Source organism: Rattus rattus, chromosome 4 (assembly GCF_011064425.1).
Source record: "Rattus rattus isolate New Zealand chromosome 4, Rrattus_CSIRO_v1, whole genome shotgun sequence".
Taxonomy (NCBI): Eukaryota; Metazoa; Chordata; class Mammalia; order Rodentia; family Muridae; genus Rattus; species Rattus rattus.
Genome location: NC_046157.1, coordinates 143,682,570 through 143,699,580, shown reverse-complemented (window position 1 = coordinate 143,699,580; position 17,011 = coordinate 143,682,570). Strand labels below are relative to the sequence as shown.

General features: G+C 41.7%; 1 protein-coding gene across 1 annotated transcript in view; it reads right to left on the bottom strand.

Annotated features, from left to right (window-relative positions):
* The window catches only part of Spag16 (sperm associated antigen 16), a 523,611-nt gene that overhangs the window by 391,936 nt on the left and 114,664 nt on the right, over positions 1 to 17,011 (bottom strand). The window contains 2 exon segments of the mRNA XM_032899754.1: positions 927 to 942; positions 4,916 to 4,941. Of these exon segments, the coding sequence (XP_032755645.1) occupies positions 927 to 942; positions 4,916 to 4,941 (42 nt within the window).

The following is a 17,011-nucleotide window of genomic DNA, read 5'->3' as shown; positions in this document are numbered from 1 at the left end:
TACCATGTCCTCCTGAAGTCAGAACAAGGTATATTGAAAATTTCTGCGACTCAGGATTTTCACTCACTCAGCTCAGAGGTCAAAAGCAGGTGGAGAAGCAGCCGCTTCCCAGGGGCACTTTTCATTGCAGAAGAGCACATCAGCTGGGTTACAAGTTAGAGTTGGAAAAATGCTTTGGCTAAACAGGAAAGACACCTGAGAGAATAAGACCTGCTCTTGAGACACATTTTCCTCATCCAGGAATGACTGTTGATATGCAAAGCACAGGTATCAAAGTAATTAGATTCAGTATTAAATGCAAGTCTGCATTAGAAATGTTTACAGTTCCTCCACACAACTACAGTCTTGCTCCAGCACCAAGCCTGTCCTCCCTATGCTCCAAATTAACAAGATTACACTTCACCAAGGCCTGACATCCTGCTCAGAGCCTCAACCACACAGGACTACAGGGAAGGCCCCTGGTCTATTTGCTTGTTGCTTGTCTACTCCATTTGACTATCTGTGACTTTTCTTAAGTGAAACAAAATACTTCAAAATCGGAGAATATACCATAAATTGCTACACAATATTTTTATGTTGCAAGCATGTGCTTATATGTGAAGATTTTGTTCAAGTGTCTTTACCTTTTAAAGACTTCTGGGCCCATCTTTGTCCTGTCCTCTGTCTCAGCATTTCCATCCTCTATATTCAGCTGTTAAAATTAATTGGTTATATACTTATGAAACTTATTAATACTCAGAGTCATTGAAGAAAGAGTATATCTTTGTATTCCTAAAATCTAGTACATTTTGTAAATTTTAAACCTTATTTTAAATCCAAAAGAATGCAGAAAGGTTTTAAACATAAAGGTTTTATAGAGACAATTAAGGTGAGGGTAGCTTAAGATAGGTATCATAAAATGAAGCCGGAAGTGGAGTTGACACCACAGTGCACATAGACTGACTTCCATCTTGTCAATCAGTGAAAAGCTACTGAGAATTCACTGATTCCTTCGCACTGGCAACAAAAGAAATTTCCTGAAGCTGTTCAGTGGCTCAACTGAAATTCCCGAAAGCATTTCATCCCCGAATCCACTCTATTGTGCATGGTTCTATTAGGTAACCCAATGGCTTCAGCAGTAGCCTTTCGCTGACACAGGTAGGAAGTGCCTCCTTCTGTCTCTGCCCTATCGTAAAGACACTCCTGAGATAGTGTTAAATGCTACAGAGTGCAAGAACATAGTGATAAGAGAAGACACAAGAAACAGAGATACACTCATTCACACACTCTGTTAGCTTTTGATAATGTATATCATATCCTATTATATTATATTATATTAATATTGTTAGAACTTTAAAAAAGAAAACATCTCCACATATACAATTTAATTAAACATTTATGAAGATTTAGTACGAAAAAGGCATAGTCAAACAACTGGTCATCTCACTCAGGAACAAAAGACAAAAAGTAAGAAATGATTATGGTAGTGGGGGACAAAGGTGAAGGAGGAGGAGAAGAAGAAGGGAAAGAAAGAAACAAACAGATGCCAGGCAAGCAAAGTTTTGAAGATACTATTTAAAGAGGTTTTTCAAAGATTCACCTCTGTGATAAGGTAAAAGCAGGACAGACTAAAGCTATGGAAGTGTTAAGTCACAGATAGCTTCCTAGTGCTGGGAAGGATCCATGGCTGCCCTGCAGGGAAGATGGCATCCTGTGCTGGTACCACAGGGGAGATGGATTGAGTTGTCCAGCACTGTATCTGTCGCACCTTAGTCAGCTGGAACATGAATCACTAAACCTCCCGGGTAAAATCTCAGCCCTCAGATGGCCTTTCAGGGATCTTTTTGATCAAGGGCCAGCAAAGACTTCTGTGGTTGGCTCTTCCTGCTGCTCAAGCCAGCAATATTCTCTCTCTCTCTCTCTCTCTCTCTCTCTCTCTCTCTCTCTCTCTCTCTCTCCTTCCCCACTCCTCTCCTTCCCCAATCCTCCACACACCCCTTCAGGCCTCCTTGATCCTCTTAGTTATGTCCTGACTGGCTCCGGGCCTGTATCTAGAACTGTGTCCTATGCTTCCTGGAAAATTCGCTCTGGCTCCTGGGCTGCTGCCTGATTGCCTTTGCCTCACAGTCCTTCTTTGCAGTGGCTGTCCTAAGCTCCCTACACAGAGGACAGTGTGCCTGTGTCTGAAGCTGTCTTACTAGCTCATTTCCTTGATTACTTCACTTCCCACTTTGAAGGCAAGTCTCCTGAGAACACAGGTTTTGTCTCTCTGGCATAATCATAATCCCCCTTTATGAGAACTATGGCTCTAGTCACTGCTGGAGCTTGCTAGATATCAACTGAGTTTCCCTTTAAAAAATGTAAATATATTCTTCATATCTTTTGTTTAATAAAGGATGGGTTTTATAGAATCTGTTAAACAATGACTATTTTCTATTATCTGCTATGTTATATATATAATAAATAATTCTTAAATTACAGTAATGCCTTTATTAAAAGAAAAGTTTAAAATAGATAACCCAAATAATCTTTATCCACACAATAAAAATAAATGTTAACTATGTATAAACATCAAAATATTCTGATTACACAAGATTATGTTTTACAAGGAAACTATTTTAATATGTATATGCACACGTGTTAATGGCAAAACCTACTCAGTAGGAAGCCTGGTGTAATCAGACAAACAGAATAAAATGGAATCCAAATAGTTCAGATTTTAAAATCTTGAAGGGTTTTTAGGACCCATCTATCTTATTTCTGTGGTAGCATCACTGGTCCTTACATGTTTAAAGATAAATAAATCAGCCTCTTAGCTTTCCTTTTCCTTCTACAACCTAAACACTTGCATTAATAAAAGATTATATGAAACAGCACAATCAATATGAAACATAATTAATAACAGGTCAGAACTTCTGTAAATCTATGTTATTCTCCTGCCTAGCAAGGTGTCTTATTGTACAAAAATTGCACCATGTAAACACAGGAATTTTCTTTTGGAATCTCTTTTTCCTCATTGCATACACCACAGACAGAATCCCTCAGTCAATAGTATGCCATAGATGGGGAGGAATATGTAGGGCTGGATAAACGGCTCAGTGGTTAAGATCATTTACTGCTCTTGCAGAAGACCCGGATTCAATCTCCTGAACCTACATGATAACTCACAACAGTCTGTAACTCCAGTTTCAGGGACCCAGCACAATCTGCTGAGTTTGAGGGGTACTAGATGTGACTGTAGAGCATGGCTACACATTCACATACGTAAAAATAAAAGAAATCTGAAAAGAACATTCGTGTAAAGTAAGTAGCACATCACACAGTGCAACCATGAGGACACGACTGTGTTCATTTCTCTGGTTTTCATACTCTCCACTGTACTGCATACCTTAGAATCGATTTTACTGTAGGTGCAGGAACAACACCTCCACACTATCCCCCAGGCTTTGCATCAAAGGCAAGGAGTGGTAATGAGTGAAGCAGGTCTGGAAATTACAGGCCTTCTGATGGGATGCTGCTGTTTTGTTCATGTGATTCATATGTGAGATCCTCCCATTTAAATAAGAAGAAGAAAGAGAGACAGAGACAGACAGATAGAGAGACAGAGAGACAGAGAGAGAGAAGGAGGAGGAAGAGGGGGAGGAGGAAGAAGAGGAGGAGAAGGAGGAGGAGGTGGAGGAGAAGGAGGAGGAGGAGGAGGTGGAGGAGGAGGAGGAGGAAGAGGAGGAGGGGAAGGAGGAGGGGGAGGAGGAGGAAAGCAAGCCAGCCAATCTGGAATGAGATAGCATGCAGAGCAAAGTCAAAGACGTTTGAAGACTCAGTGTATCTCAGATGTACTTAGATACATACAGGAGGAGCAGCTTTACCACCAGCATATTACAGTCTTGTATTAAATATGAGATGCTGAGCAGAGAACAGACTTGAAGGTAGTGAACAACTGAGTGAGGGACTCCACAGCTCTAAAAGCATTCACCAAGGAAAGGTGGAGTTTTGGGGAGGAAGCTGGATGCTGTTGTCTGGATATCACCCTTTCCATGCTGTGCTTCATGCCATTCCTGCTATGATGCTCCCTCAGCGTCAGGCTATTAAAGCAAGCTTCTAGAACTGCAGAAAAGGATTCAATGGTAAGTTGCTATGCATGTTCCGGGAATTTTAGATTTTATTTTACACACACACACGCACGCACGCGCGCGCACGCACGCACGCACGCACGCACGCACGCACGCACGCACGCACACACACACACACACACACACACACACACACACACACACACACACCGTTTTCTTTCCTGTGTTTTCATATTTCTATAACCTCACTCCTCCCTGAACCTCTGGGACACAGGCATAGGCTGTTCTTCCATGGCCTCTCCTGTTGCCAGAATCTGTCCTCTGCTCACAGCTCTGCCCTTTAAACTCCATTTTCCCTGTGATTCTAGGTTGCTTCTGGGTTCTTAGTGAAGATGGCGTATTATTCTGCAAGCCCATGGAGCAATCTACTAACTATCAAATATGAAAGGTATAAGACACTTGCAGACGTTCTTCCCCCAATGTACCCTAATATCTGAGGGCTATTATGAATGGGATATACTGACTTCCCCTGATCTTGGCTCGACTGCCATCAACTGCTGTCTTACCACCATGGCCCTCCTGCACTCCTGTTGCGTCCTTTCCAGGATGGCCGCTGCCTTTCACCCAGGCCTTGCAGCTGCATCCTCTGCCAGAGCCAGCTCCTGGTGGGCCCATGTTGAGATGGAACCTCCAGATCCCATCCTGGGAGTTACTGAAGCCTTCAAGAGAGATGCCAACAGCAAGAAGGTGAACCTGGAAGTTGGTGTCTACAGGGATGATAACGGAAAGCCTTACGTGCTCCCCAGTGTCTAGAACGCAGAGGCCCAGATTGCTGGGAAAAAATTGGACAAAGAATACCTGCCCACTGGGGATCTGGCTGAATTTTGTAAGGCTTCTGCAGAACTGGCCCTGGGCGAGAACAGCGAAGTGTTGAAAAGCTGCCGGTTCGTTACTGTGCAGACCATTTCTGGGACTGGAGCCTTAAGGGTCGGAGCCAGTTTTCTGCAAAGATTTTATTAAGTTCAGTCGAGATGTCTTTCTGCACAGACCATCGTGGGGAAATCACACACCCATCTGCAGGGATGCCGGCCTGCAGCTACAAGGTTATGACTCCCAAGACTTGCGGCTTTGCCTTGTCCGGAGCCTTAGAAGACGATCAAAAATCCCAGAGCAGAGTGTTCTCCTTCTGCACGCCTGCACTTACAACCCCACGGGCATGGACCCGCGTCCAGAGCAGTGGAAGGAAATGGCGTCGGTGGTGAAGGAAAAGAATCTCCTCACATTCTTTGACATGGCCTACCAAGGCTTTGCCAATGGTGATGGTGATAAGGACGCCTGGACCGTGAGGCACTTCATCCAGCAGGGCTTCAATGTCTGCCTCTGCCAATCATAGGCCAAGAACATGGGCCTGTACGGTGAGCATGTGAGAGCCTTCACCGTGGCGATTGAACCTGTTCCTTGGAAAAGAGAAAGGGCAGAGGCTTCCACAGCTGGTATCTGGGACTTCGTCGGCTCTAAACCAGACTCTCCCTCATCCTTTTGTCTCCAGCTTTTCTGAAAGTGTACACAGGCAAGAAAGTCACAGCACCAACAACCTGTCAGGACGGCATCAGAATAGGTCAGAAGCTTTACCTGAAGCCTCAGATGGTGTCAGGAGTTCCCCTGTGGACCCCGGTAGAGCCTCTCATATTAGAGGCTGTAAGGGAAAAATAACTAGTTCTGTCACTGACAGTTGTCATGTTTGTCCTCGTGGTGTGGAGCAACTGTGTCAGCAGACCACATTATGGAAATTATGCTTTACAAAGACCAACAGGTCTGCTGCCACATCAACAGGGACAGTAGAAGATGTAGTGTCTTCTCTGCCTGCCTCTTCTTGTCATTGCTGTTTACAGCCTAGAGTTTCACCCCATTCTACTGCTCGGTTGACCATCACCCTCAGCCTATCAGGAGTTATCTAAGAAAGGAGAACCTAGTTTTTCTGCTCAGGACATAGCCTCCTCTCTCAGCAAAGAGCCGTGGAGAGTGGGACTCTGCCCTTGATTTCATTGTCCTCTTCAGTGATTGGCTCCTACTGGGGTAGCCTCTGCCCAGCTGGACCTCTTCATTCATCCTGGCTGCACAGCCTGTATCCTCAGAAGAGTCAGACATGCAGGGCAGGATCAGAAGGAGATATTCTGGGGTTTGTGTGCTACCAGCCCAGCTCAGACTCCACCCTCGTGAAAGATAACCACCATCCGCTCTACTCATGTAGACACACTGCCACCTGGTTGTCTCTGTCACAATAAAATTACTATAGACCCCCCCCATGGGATACACTAAATGTATCATAAGTATGCCTGAATACTTTTTAATGATTTAAATACTAAAAGTAACTTTTACTAATATGAGCATTTCATGAGTTGAATAAAACAGAAAATAATGTATTTTACTTATACGGTCTTAGTTAGGGTTACAACCACTGTGATGCGATACCATGACCAGGGCAGCTCTTATAAATAATAAAATGTGGCTTCCTGAGAGAGTAAGAGGTTCCGATCCTGATCATGGAGGGGCCATGGCAGCATGCGGCAGGCGCTGTAGCAGTTTCTGAGAGCTGCATCCTGATCCACAGGCACACGGAGGAAAGGGATTCTGGAACTGGTAGGGCTTCTGTAACCTCAACGCCCATGCTCAGTGCTCACGTCCTCCAATACCTTCTAATCAAGTAGTGTCCACTGCTGGTGGCTAAGCATTCAAATATATGAGCCTATGGAAGCCATTCTTATCCAAATCACCAGGTACATACATCTATCTTAGTTAATGTTCTATAAATGTGTTAATGTGAAGAGATGCCCTGACCAAAGTCATTCTTATAAACAAAAGCATTTAATTAGGGGCTTGATTACAGTTACAGAAGTCGAGTCATCATCTCGGTGGGGGGGCAGATAGGGTGGATCTGGAACAGTAGCTGAGAGCTTTACACCCTGATGCACAGGTAGCAGGCAGAGAAGAGACTCTAGACCTCACATGGACTTTTGAAAGTCCATTCCCAGTGATACACCTTCTCCAACACACACACACACACACACACACACACACACACACACACACACACATTAAAAATTAAAAAGAAACAATGTGTGCATTAGTTTTTTGACCCCTCCCTCTTCGTAGAGCCTGAAGAGAGTGAACCACCTGAGCATTTGAACGTCATCACCTTGTCTCATTCCCTTGCTCCTGCTGTAGCCATGTGTAATGGCATTCATGTGCTTTACATGTGGATGCATTGGGAGTTAGGGCCTTCAAATACAGAGCTTAGCAACAAGGGGAATATTTCCCCTGCTCTTTTCTATGGTTTTGACTGTTCTTGGGGATTTGGTAGGATGTTAGAGAAATCCTAAATTGGTCTCCCTCTCTCTCCTCCTCCCTCTCCTCCTCCTCCTCCTCCCTCACCCCCTCCTCCTCCTCAGAAATGTTCTCTATCTTTACAAGAACCAGGAGTATACCATATTTTAAAGAGTGGTATTTCTTTTTCTTAGAAGTGTTAACAACTATGAGTTGTAATGTTTAAAACTTTTTTTAAAAAATTTATTGGATATTTTATGTATTTACATTTCAAATGTTGTCCCCTTTCCCAGTTCCCTCCTCTTCCATCCCCCTCCCTGCTGCTTCTCAGAGGATGCTTCCCCTCCCACCTCAACACCCTGTTATTTCCCTATACTGGGGAAATGAGCCTTCACAGGACCAAGGGCTTCTCCTCCTATTGATGTAAGACATTGCCATCCTCTGCTACATATGCAGCTGGAGCCATGAGTCCCTCCATGTGTACTCTTTGGTTGGTGGTTTAGTCCCTGGGAGCTCTGGGGGGAGGGGACTGGCTGGTTGATATTGTTGTTCTTCCTATGGGGTTGCAAAGCTCCTTCAGTTCTTTCTCTAACTTCTCCATTGTGGTCCCCATGCTCAGTCTGATAGTTAGGTGCAAGCATCTTAATCTGTATCAGTAAGGCTCTGTCAGAGCCTCTCAGGAGACATTCATATCAAGCTCCTGTCAGCAAGCACCTCTTGGCATCAGCAATAGTGACTGGGTTTGGTAGATACATATGAGACGGATCTCCAGGTGAGGCAGTCTCTGGATGGCCTTTCCTTCAGTCTCTGCTCCACTCTTTGTCCCTGTATTTTCTCCTGTGAGTATTTTGTTCTGTCTTCTAAGAAGGACTAAAGCATCTACATTTTGGTCTTCCTTCTTCTTGAGCTTCATATGGTTTGTGAATTGTATATTGGGTGTTCCGAGCTTTGAACTAATATCCACTTATCAGTGAGTACATACCACATGTGTTTTTTCATGACTGGGTTACCACACTCAGGATGATTTTTCTAGTTGCATCCATTTGCCTAGCAATTTCATGAAGTCATTGTTTTTAGTAGCTGAGTAGTACTCCATTGTGTAAATGTACCACATTTTCTGTATCCATTCCTCTGTTGAAGGACATCTGGGTTCTTTCCAGCTTCTGGCTATTATAAATAAGCTGCTATGAATATAGTGGAGCATGTGTCCTTGTTATATGTTGGAGCATCATTTGGATATATGCTGAGTAGTAGTATAGCTGGGTCCTCAGGTAGCATTATGTCCAATTTTTTGAGGAACTGCCAGACTGATTTCCAGAGTGGCTGTACCAGCTTGCAATCCCACCAACAATGGAGGAGTGTTCCTCTTCTCCACATCCTCATCACCATCTGCTGTTACCTGAGTTTTAGATCTTAGCCATTCTGACTGGTGTAAGGCAGAATCTCAGGGTTGTTTTGATTTGCATTTCCCTGAAGACTATTTGTTTTTATTATAAAATATCAGTTTGTAACACCTATAAAGAAATGACAATATAACATCCCAGTTGTGTTTTAAATTAAGAAAGATGTATATTTAAAATTATCAGGAGAGTCTTCATTCAACCACAGGGGGGAAAAGAAATGTATCCTAGATGAAGGACTTGGTCCATGATAGCCTTTTGCCCATCAGAAATAGGTTATAGAAAAGGAAGGAAGGAAGAAAGGAAGGAAGGAAGAAAAGAAAAAAGAATGGAAGGGAGAAATAGGGAGAAAGGAATGAAGGAAGGGGTTGTTTTATGTTTGCTTAAATATTTTGGATAAATGTAATTTTTATTGTTTGGTATTAAATATTAAAACTAAAAGTATAAGTAGTAGGTACATGAATAAACAAACAGTTGCTGAGAAACAAAAGCTGTCCTTATTTTCTCACTGGCAAACACTGACTGTCAGATGGAAAGTCTTCAGCTATGCTTTGAGAATATCTTCAGCCCACATAATCACCATGTCTGTAAAACTTTCAAGATCTCCTTGCAATGCTGGCCATTTCTCCTGTACAAATGAGAATCTCATGTCCTACTTGGAATAAAAAGATGTTTGCTATTAACAACCAAATACCTTTCCTCATCTTGCCATTTTTTCTAATTTAGAATATAAATAAATCATTTTTCTGCCCCTTTCCTTCCTCCCCACCTCCTGTGTCTAAATCCCCTTCCTTTCCACATGCATACCTTCCCCAGCTTTAACCATTATTGTTATATACAAATACAAAGAATAGACATACACAGAGAACCCGCTGATTCCATCCAGGGCTGCGGGCAGGTACATGCTTCTAGGGCTGATCACTTGCTATGGGATAACAGTCAGAGGGCTCACCCCGAAAATGATTCTCAGCAATTGTTAATCACCTGTAGCTCTTTATCTGGGTGCGAGGCTTTTGATATGTTCCCCATCTACAATGGGACGTCACCTCCTATTGGAATTGTCCGGGTGTCTTTCAGGTAGCCCTGTTGTAGAGATATCATGGGTACAGCTTCTTGATGTGTACAGGAGACGCTGGCTCACAGCACACTTCCTGGTCCTCCAGCTTGTACAATCTTTCTGCCCTCTTTTTGGTAATGTACCCCGAGCCTTACGTGCAGGAGCTGTGTCATAGCTGGGGCTGGTGTGCAGCTGCGAACCAACTACACTTTAGGTTTCCTTAGTAGCTTTCACCCACTGAGTCATAATGGCTTCCTCCTCAGATGATGTCTGAGTGATATCATTTCTCTGGGTTTTTAGTGTCATGCTCGCATAGTTGGGGTGCTCAGAAAACACCTTAGAATAAATAAGTAAAACTGCATGGATGTGTGAATAAAGTTGTGCTATGAATAGAGAAGGAAAGTCTGTCTACTGCCACCTTCCTGAACCAGCATGGTTCCTAACTGCATTCTAAATACTAATCGGTAGTCCCACTGGTAAGCAGGGAGCTCACTTGTTCTCATTTTGACCAGTTGTAGCTTTCTGTAATGAAATCCTGCTGCTGCAAAATAAAGCTTCCTTGATAAAGGGTAAGTTCCACACTGGTTCATTAAGATTCAGTGGGTGAAAACTACTAAAGAACCAAATACTATTCAAGGTCAACTCGCACAGAGATAATCGAAATGAGGTTGGCTTGCAGCTGACATTCTGTTCCCATACCCCCAGAAAAGCAAGCCGCTTCTGATCACTGACAACCTCTGTTTCCTTAAACTGGACTCAATGTCCACTCTTTGAAAGCTACACCTTTGATAATATCTGCTAATAACTTCAATAGACTATCAAATGATTTATCCTCAATTACTCAGTAACTTCAAACTCTCATTTTAATGATATAGCACAAATAACATCTCATTCCTCATCTTCTTCTTGAAGAATTTAATCAGCATGAGACAGGTCAATGACAACATCTTTCTTCCTATTCTATTTTCAAAGGGTCTTGGCACGTCTAGATGGTCTTTGCTTTGAAGTCTCTTTTTTTTTCGTGTAGTGTAATGCATAACCTTGAACTCAACTCGGGCTAAAAGAGAAAGTCCTATTTTGGTACATTAATCATGAGTATTCTAGAAGATCTAATTTAAAAAGTTCACAGTAGCAGTTTATCTCAAAGCACGAATTTCTAATCAATTCTGTAGACTCAAATATTATCATGAAATTTGCCATTTATGTGTGTAATTAAAGCAAACCTCAAATAAATATACTTATCACTCAAAATAGTATAGACATACTAATATAAATATATAGCACTTATATATTATACACACACATACAACATATGGTTCACGAAAAATTGAATTATTTTGTTTTAAATTGTCTTCTTGTTTTCTTGAAAACAGTGGCAGCAAATTGGCTACCTCAAGTGGCGACAGCACGATTAAACTGTGGGACCTCTCAAAAGGCGAATGCATCTTGACCTTCGCAGGACACAACCATGCCATATGGTCCTGCACATGGCACTCTTGTGGTGATTTCGTGGCTTCTGCCTCACTGGATATGACAAGTAAAGTCTGGGATGTTAATAGGTAAGAAATAATTTGAAACATCAACCACTTGTACTGCTAGACATTTGTAGGAATAGAGTCATGTTGTTCTCTTTAATGCTGCCACTGGGAAACATTGCAAGAAGCCGTTTGTTGCTAAGATTAGAGAAAGTGACGTAAATAATCTTTATGAAATCCATTTCTAACTCTATTGATCTTTGTTGATACAATAATTCCTGAGCATCGAGAACAAGACCAAGCATGTGTTCAGAGATTAGAGTTTCATCAGCGGGAAGCTGTTTATGAAGAGCTAATGGAAAGGAATATTTATTTTAAGCAGAGTTTTTGTTCTACTTTGTAAAAGGTCACTGCATCTCTTAGTTTCTTAGTCATGAATGATGGAATTGGCTTATGTTCAATTTTTATTGATATCTTGGAGTGTTTTCCCAAACCCATAATTTTTGGTAATTCTCGAACTGTAAGAAATTATAGATATGGAAGTTTTATATTTATCTTGATTCAAAGCAGACATCCATTTCATTTACAATATCAGTAATCATATTATAATCTGTTTGATAGACAAGAAAGATGAAGAATATATAATTAGGTAATCATCAAATATCTTAATTATTTCAGGTTGAAGGTTATATGTCAGAAATTGAGCATAATTTGATGTTGAACCAATGCCTTGGTCTCAAATTTTGGATGATGCCTTCTGGAATGTTATGTAAACCATTGTCTAATGTTCAGTATAACTTAATTTAAAAGAGAGTAATGGAGCCATCACAAGGATTGAGACTTAGAGTTTCACATACACTTGTTCCCTTAAATAACTGTCAACCATCCCTCCTGAGTTATGAGTGGCATTTTAAGAGCAGAGGGCAATTACATGCTTGTGATAATAAACATGATTCTTGGGAAGATTCAGTCAAACTTTATTTTACACAGCAGCTCCTAAGCTACTCTGTGTCCCCATGACATTGTGTTTTCTTGAGGCTATAGTTGGGCTAGGTAAACCTCGCTGTGGCTTTGCTGCCAAACTCCTGTAGCTCTGACAGTAGTTGGAACATGCAGTGGCTTGCAAGTCTGACTATGGCAGGGACTGTCCTTCTTGCCATGACTTTCCAATGAGCATCTTGTAGACTTGTCATTGTCCCACTAACTTTACCTACACAACAATAATGTTCTAGTGACAGCAGCAGAATCCAGTGACAGGTTTCTTTCTACAGAAGCAGTCACCCTGGAACATCATTAAGGGAGAGAAAATTTAGCTAGCAGATACCTCTTCCTGGTCTGTGCTCCCCATCTCTTCCAGACTATAACCTCTAGGCAGAGAAACCCTATCTCTAGCACAGAATTGCTGCCTCTCTGAAGTCTGATTTCAGCCATTGCAACTGTGAAGCCTCCTTCTTGGATTCTGTGGTTTGGGGAGTTTTTATCTTGCTCTCTCTCTCTCTCTCTCTCTCTCTCTCTCTCTCTCTCTCTCTCTCTCTCTCTCTCTCTTTTCTCTCTCTCTCTCTCTCTCTCTCTCTCTGTGTGAAAGAGAGAGAGAGAGAGAGACAGAGAGACAGAGAGAGAGAGAGATTTTGGAAGATCAAAGATTTTGTAAGTGCTAGGTAATTGAGCATTCTCTCTCTCTTTCTCTATTTCTCTGCCTCTGTCTCTCTCTATCTGACTCTCTCCCCCTCCCCACCGTGTGTGTGTATGTGTGTGTGTGTGTGTGTGTGTGTGTGTGTGTGTGTGTGTGTGAGAGAGAGAGAGAGAGAGAGGAGAGAGAGAGAGATATTTTGGAAGATCAAAGCTTTTGTGAGTGCTAGGCAGTTGAGCATCCACAGTGTCTACCCTATTTCCTTTGTTATTTCAGTGTTGGAGTTTGTAGGTCTTTCCTGATACAGCTTTGTTTGTCCTTAGTACTTTTTTCTTATTAGGTAGAAAACAACTTATACAGTTCACAGTTCTGACTGCTAAGCTCTGGCCATTAAAGTAGCGGGAGCAGCTTCTGGCCATTACTAGACCTTGACAGAGGCAAACATAGACAAATAAATAACATCTGGGTTGTAGATGAACAACTGACTGAACTTGGCATAGCATGTGTGAGAAAGCATGGGTGTGAGTGATACATTTTTACCTAATCACATCTTAAACAGGGACAGGTGTCTTGATTCCTAGCTGGGCATCAGTTTATTTGTGATAATTGTATGTAAAAATTAGGAATTTCTATTATGCTTCAATATCATGTGATCAGATTTCATAAATATTTTCAATATTGTGTCATCGGAATTTCAGCACAATTATCTATTTTAGTTTCAAATCTATTAACCATTTAGAACATGTAAACCTAACCATGATCAGGTTAGAAGTTGAATCCCAATAGAACTCATCCCCCCCTCCCCCCTATAATGAATTTAAACACTGTGATCTGGCTACTTTCCTCTTGACTCTGACATAAATACTGTCATCTCATTGATCCTCAGTAGATACTGATATAGCAGATCAAAGTTACTCTTGATTTATATCAAAACTGTTCTAAATTAAATTTCCCATCAATATCAGGGCCTCAGTCAAATTCATCACCAATGACAGAAATGGATACTGATTTCAAAACTGCAGTGCTACACATAGGAACAAGTAAAGGGAGATATTGATTACTTCTGAGTGACTGTTGATGTCTTTCAGTTATAATCAAAACATGAAATTCTAATTTTTAGTTACCCAAAGATATGTCTAAACCACAAGAGACTTGCCTTAAAACATCACAGTTTACTTGAAATGGCTTAGTGAATTAAGGGGAGAGGGTGCTTGCTTTGGTCATTTGGGGAATGATAGAAGCTGCGTCATGTTGTATGGCTTCCTTTTCTCTGGATGTCACATAGTTCTTAAGAACAGAATACTTTGAACTGGCATGTGTCATCATCATCATCATCATCATCATCATCACCATCATCACCACCACCACCATCATCATCACCTCCATCATCATCATCACTATCCATTTGTCTGTTCAATCACTGTGAAGTATAACCTACACAAAATTCTGGAGAAAGCTTCATATTTTCTGTGCACCATTGAGACTTTCTGAACACTATCTAAGGTACTACTCGGTCTGTGTAAGGCTCCACTCTGTGGAGGTTTTCTAGCATATTTTGATGGTCTTTTCAAGGACCATACGCATGAACTGACAGATGTATGTGTTTTGGTTAGAAATCATTGTTTCCTACTTCGGTTTTCAAGTAGGCCCTTTAAGGTCAGTCACTAAGCATTTTGCACATTGGAAACACACACACACACACTCATGCACATAGCTGTAGGCTCATATGCACAAACACAGACATATGTACACACATGCTTACGTGCGCACACACACTTGCACAATGCATCTTGAACACAGAGTCCTTGGTATATGGTTATTTACTTGCACAAATGAACAATGAGTTGATCTGCAAGTGCCCATGAAGAGTACAGAGTAGGTTTTTTACCTTCCATATTTATATTCAAGCTGTGTGATAAGTGCTGTCTTATCCTACATGAAACTATAAAATGATTAAAATTAGATAGGAGTATTAAAAATTATCTCAATCAGCTGTAAAAAATAATTTATGTTTTCTTTTCTAGACATCCGTACACAACCCCAGTGAGTAAGTGTTCATGAGAGGAGTTAGCAATGTAGGGCTGTTTAACAGACATAAGGAGAATTTCAGAATCAATCACTGCCCTCAATGAGATTATAAATAATTTAAAGATGTAGCAATTTTGAAGCAATCATAGAATTTTCATTGCATCTGCTCTCTATAATATCACATCAGGTATTCTGGGAGACTCCTGGCCGTTTGTCTTCCAAGGTAACTGTACTTGGCTAAGCAGCTTCATCACGTTGGCCCTTTGGTATTTGGAAGGCAGACCATGTGCCTGCACCACTTGTAACTGGAAGGAAAGAGGCTGGAAACAGCCAACATGTTGCTGCCTCAGCTGCTTCAGTGAGACCGGACAACAACAAGAATTTAGCAGAACGTATCAAGGATTGACGGAAACATGAGCACTTGTAAACAGCTTCTCCCTCCCAAATGATGGTAAATAACTGCAATGTCCTTAATTCTCCATGTGCTGTTTCAGATGCCCTTGACATTATGTGGAGAAGGAAAAGGAGCAAGTTTAAGAATCATGTTCAATTTGTGATTTTCACTCTATTTTGTTACTTAGAAGCAAATTCATCAGAAACCAGGGTTTGTGAGAGAATCACATTGACAAAGAAACCATGACCAACAGATAGTTGGTCATCAATTCACCATCTCTTAAAACAGACCAGGAAGCCCCAGATGTGCATCCAAAGGAAATGAAGTTCCAGTATTGTCTAGTCACAAAGAAGAGGTAGAACAGAGAAACCACTGCAGGTACAGCCGTGGAGAATGGTTGACAAAGAAGACCCTGCTATAAAACAAGGGCAGAAGCCACATTAGAAAAACACAAGCCAAAGCACACCCTGAAACCACAAAATAAAACAAGCAAACGAGTGGGAGAAGCTCTCCTCTTGTGAGCATGCCATGCTTCACTCCAGCAACCTTCTTCAGTGTCTTGGAGAAGTGCCTTGATTTGCTTGCTTAGGATGCTAAGGCAATTCACTTTCTCTTCCTCTGTTGTCATTTGTACAGCTAGCTGCTATTCTTCCCTTGTCCTGTCATTGAACCTGATATTCATGGAAGTAGTCAGCAGAAAGCTTTGGTTTATTTAGTTGGTCAGCATACTGACCACTCCGACCCCACTGGAACGAGTTGAGCACTGTCCAGAGAACACTGACTATGGAATACAAGCCGTGGGTGACTGGGACTGTGGGCTGTTTTCCTTTTGAGGTTGAGAAAACATTAACAAACTCTACAGGTGGAGGAAGATGCAACTCATTTCTTTGGTGGGCAGAAAGCTCTATGAGAGGCAACAGTTTCCTTTAGTATTGGGCATATGTGCATAGAGTTAACTGCACATATGTGTATCACAAGCATGTGCCTGTAGGTGCTGTCAGATCTGTTAGAACTGCAGTCACTGGCAATTACGAACCTTCTGAAATAGGTAGTGAGAACCAAACCCAGGTTCTTCACAAGAGCAGCAAATGCTCTTAGGTACTGAGACATCTCCCCACCTCCCCAGGAGGACTATTTGTTTATATATCCAAAAAGCATGCAGTAAAGCCCGTATCTAATCTATTATTCTAATCATTACAATAGTGTGATGGTTTGAGTAAGAGTGGCCTCCACTGGCTCAAAATTTTGAATGCTCAGGTCACCAAGAACTGTCACTGTTTGAGAAGGATTACAAGTGTGGCCTTGTTGGAGAGAGAATGCCCCTGGGAGTGAATTTTGAGGTTTCAAAAGCCAGTGCCAGACCCTGTCCTGATGCCTGTGGTTCAGAACATACAGCTCTCAAATAGTTCTCCAGTGCTATGCTGCCTATGGCCATGCTCCCTGCCATGATGATAATGTACTAGCCCCGTGCAGCTGTAAGCAAGGCCCCAATTAAATGTTTCGTCTATAAGTTGTTTCAATCACGTTGTCTCTTCATAGAAAGAGAAAAGTGACAAAGATGAGTAGTTTAAAAACACAGATGAATTTAGATGGCATTGTATTGGGAAGAAAACATACCAAACAAGTAATGTATTAGTTACAAATGAAAAACTTT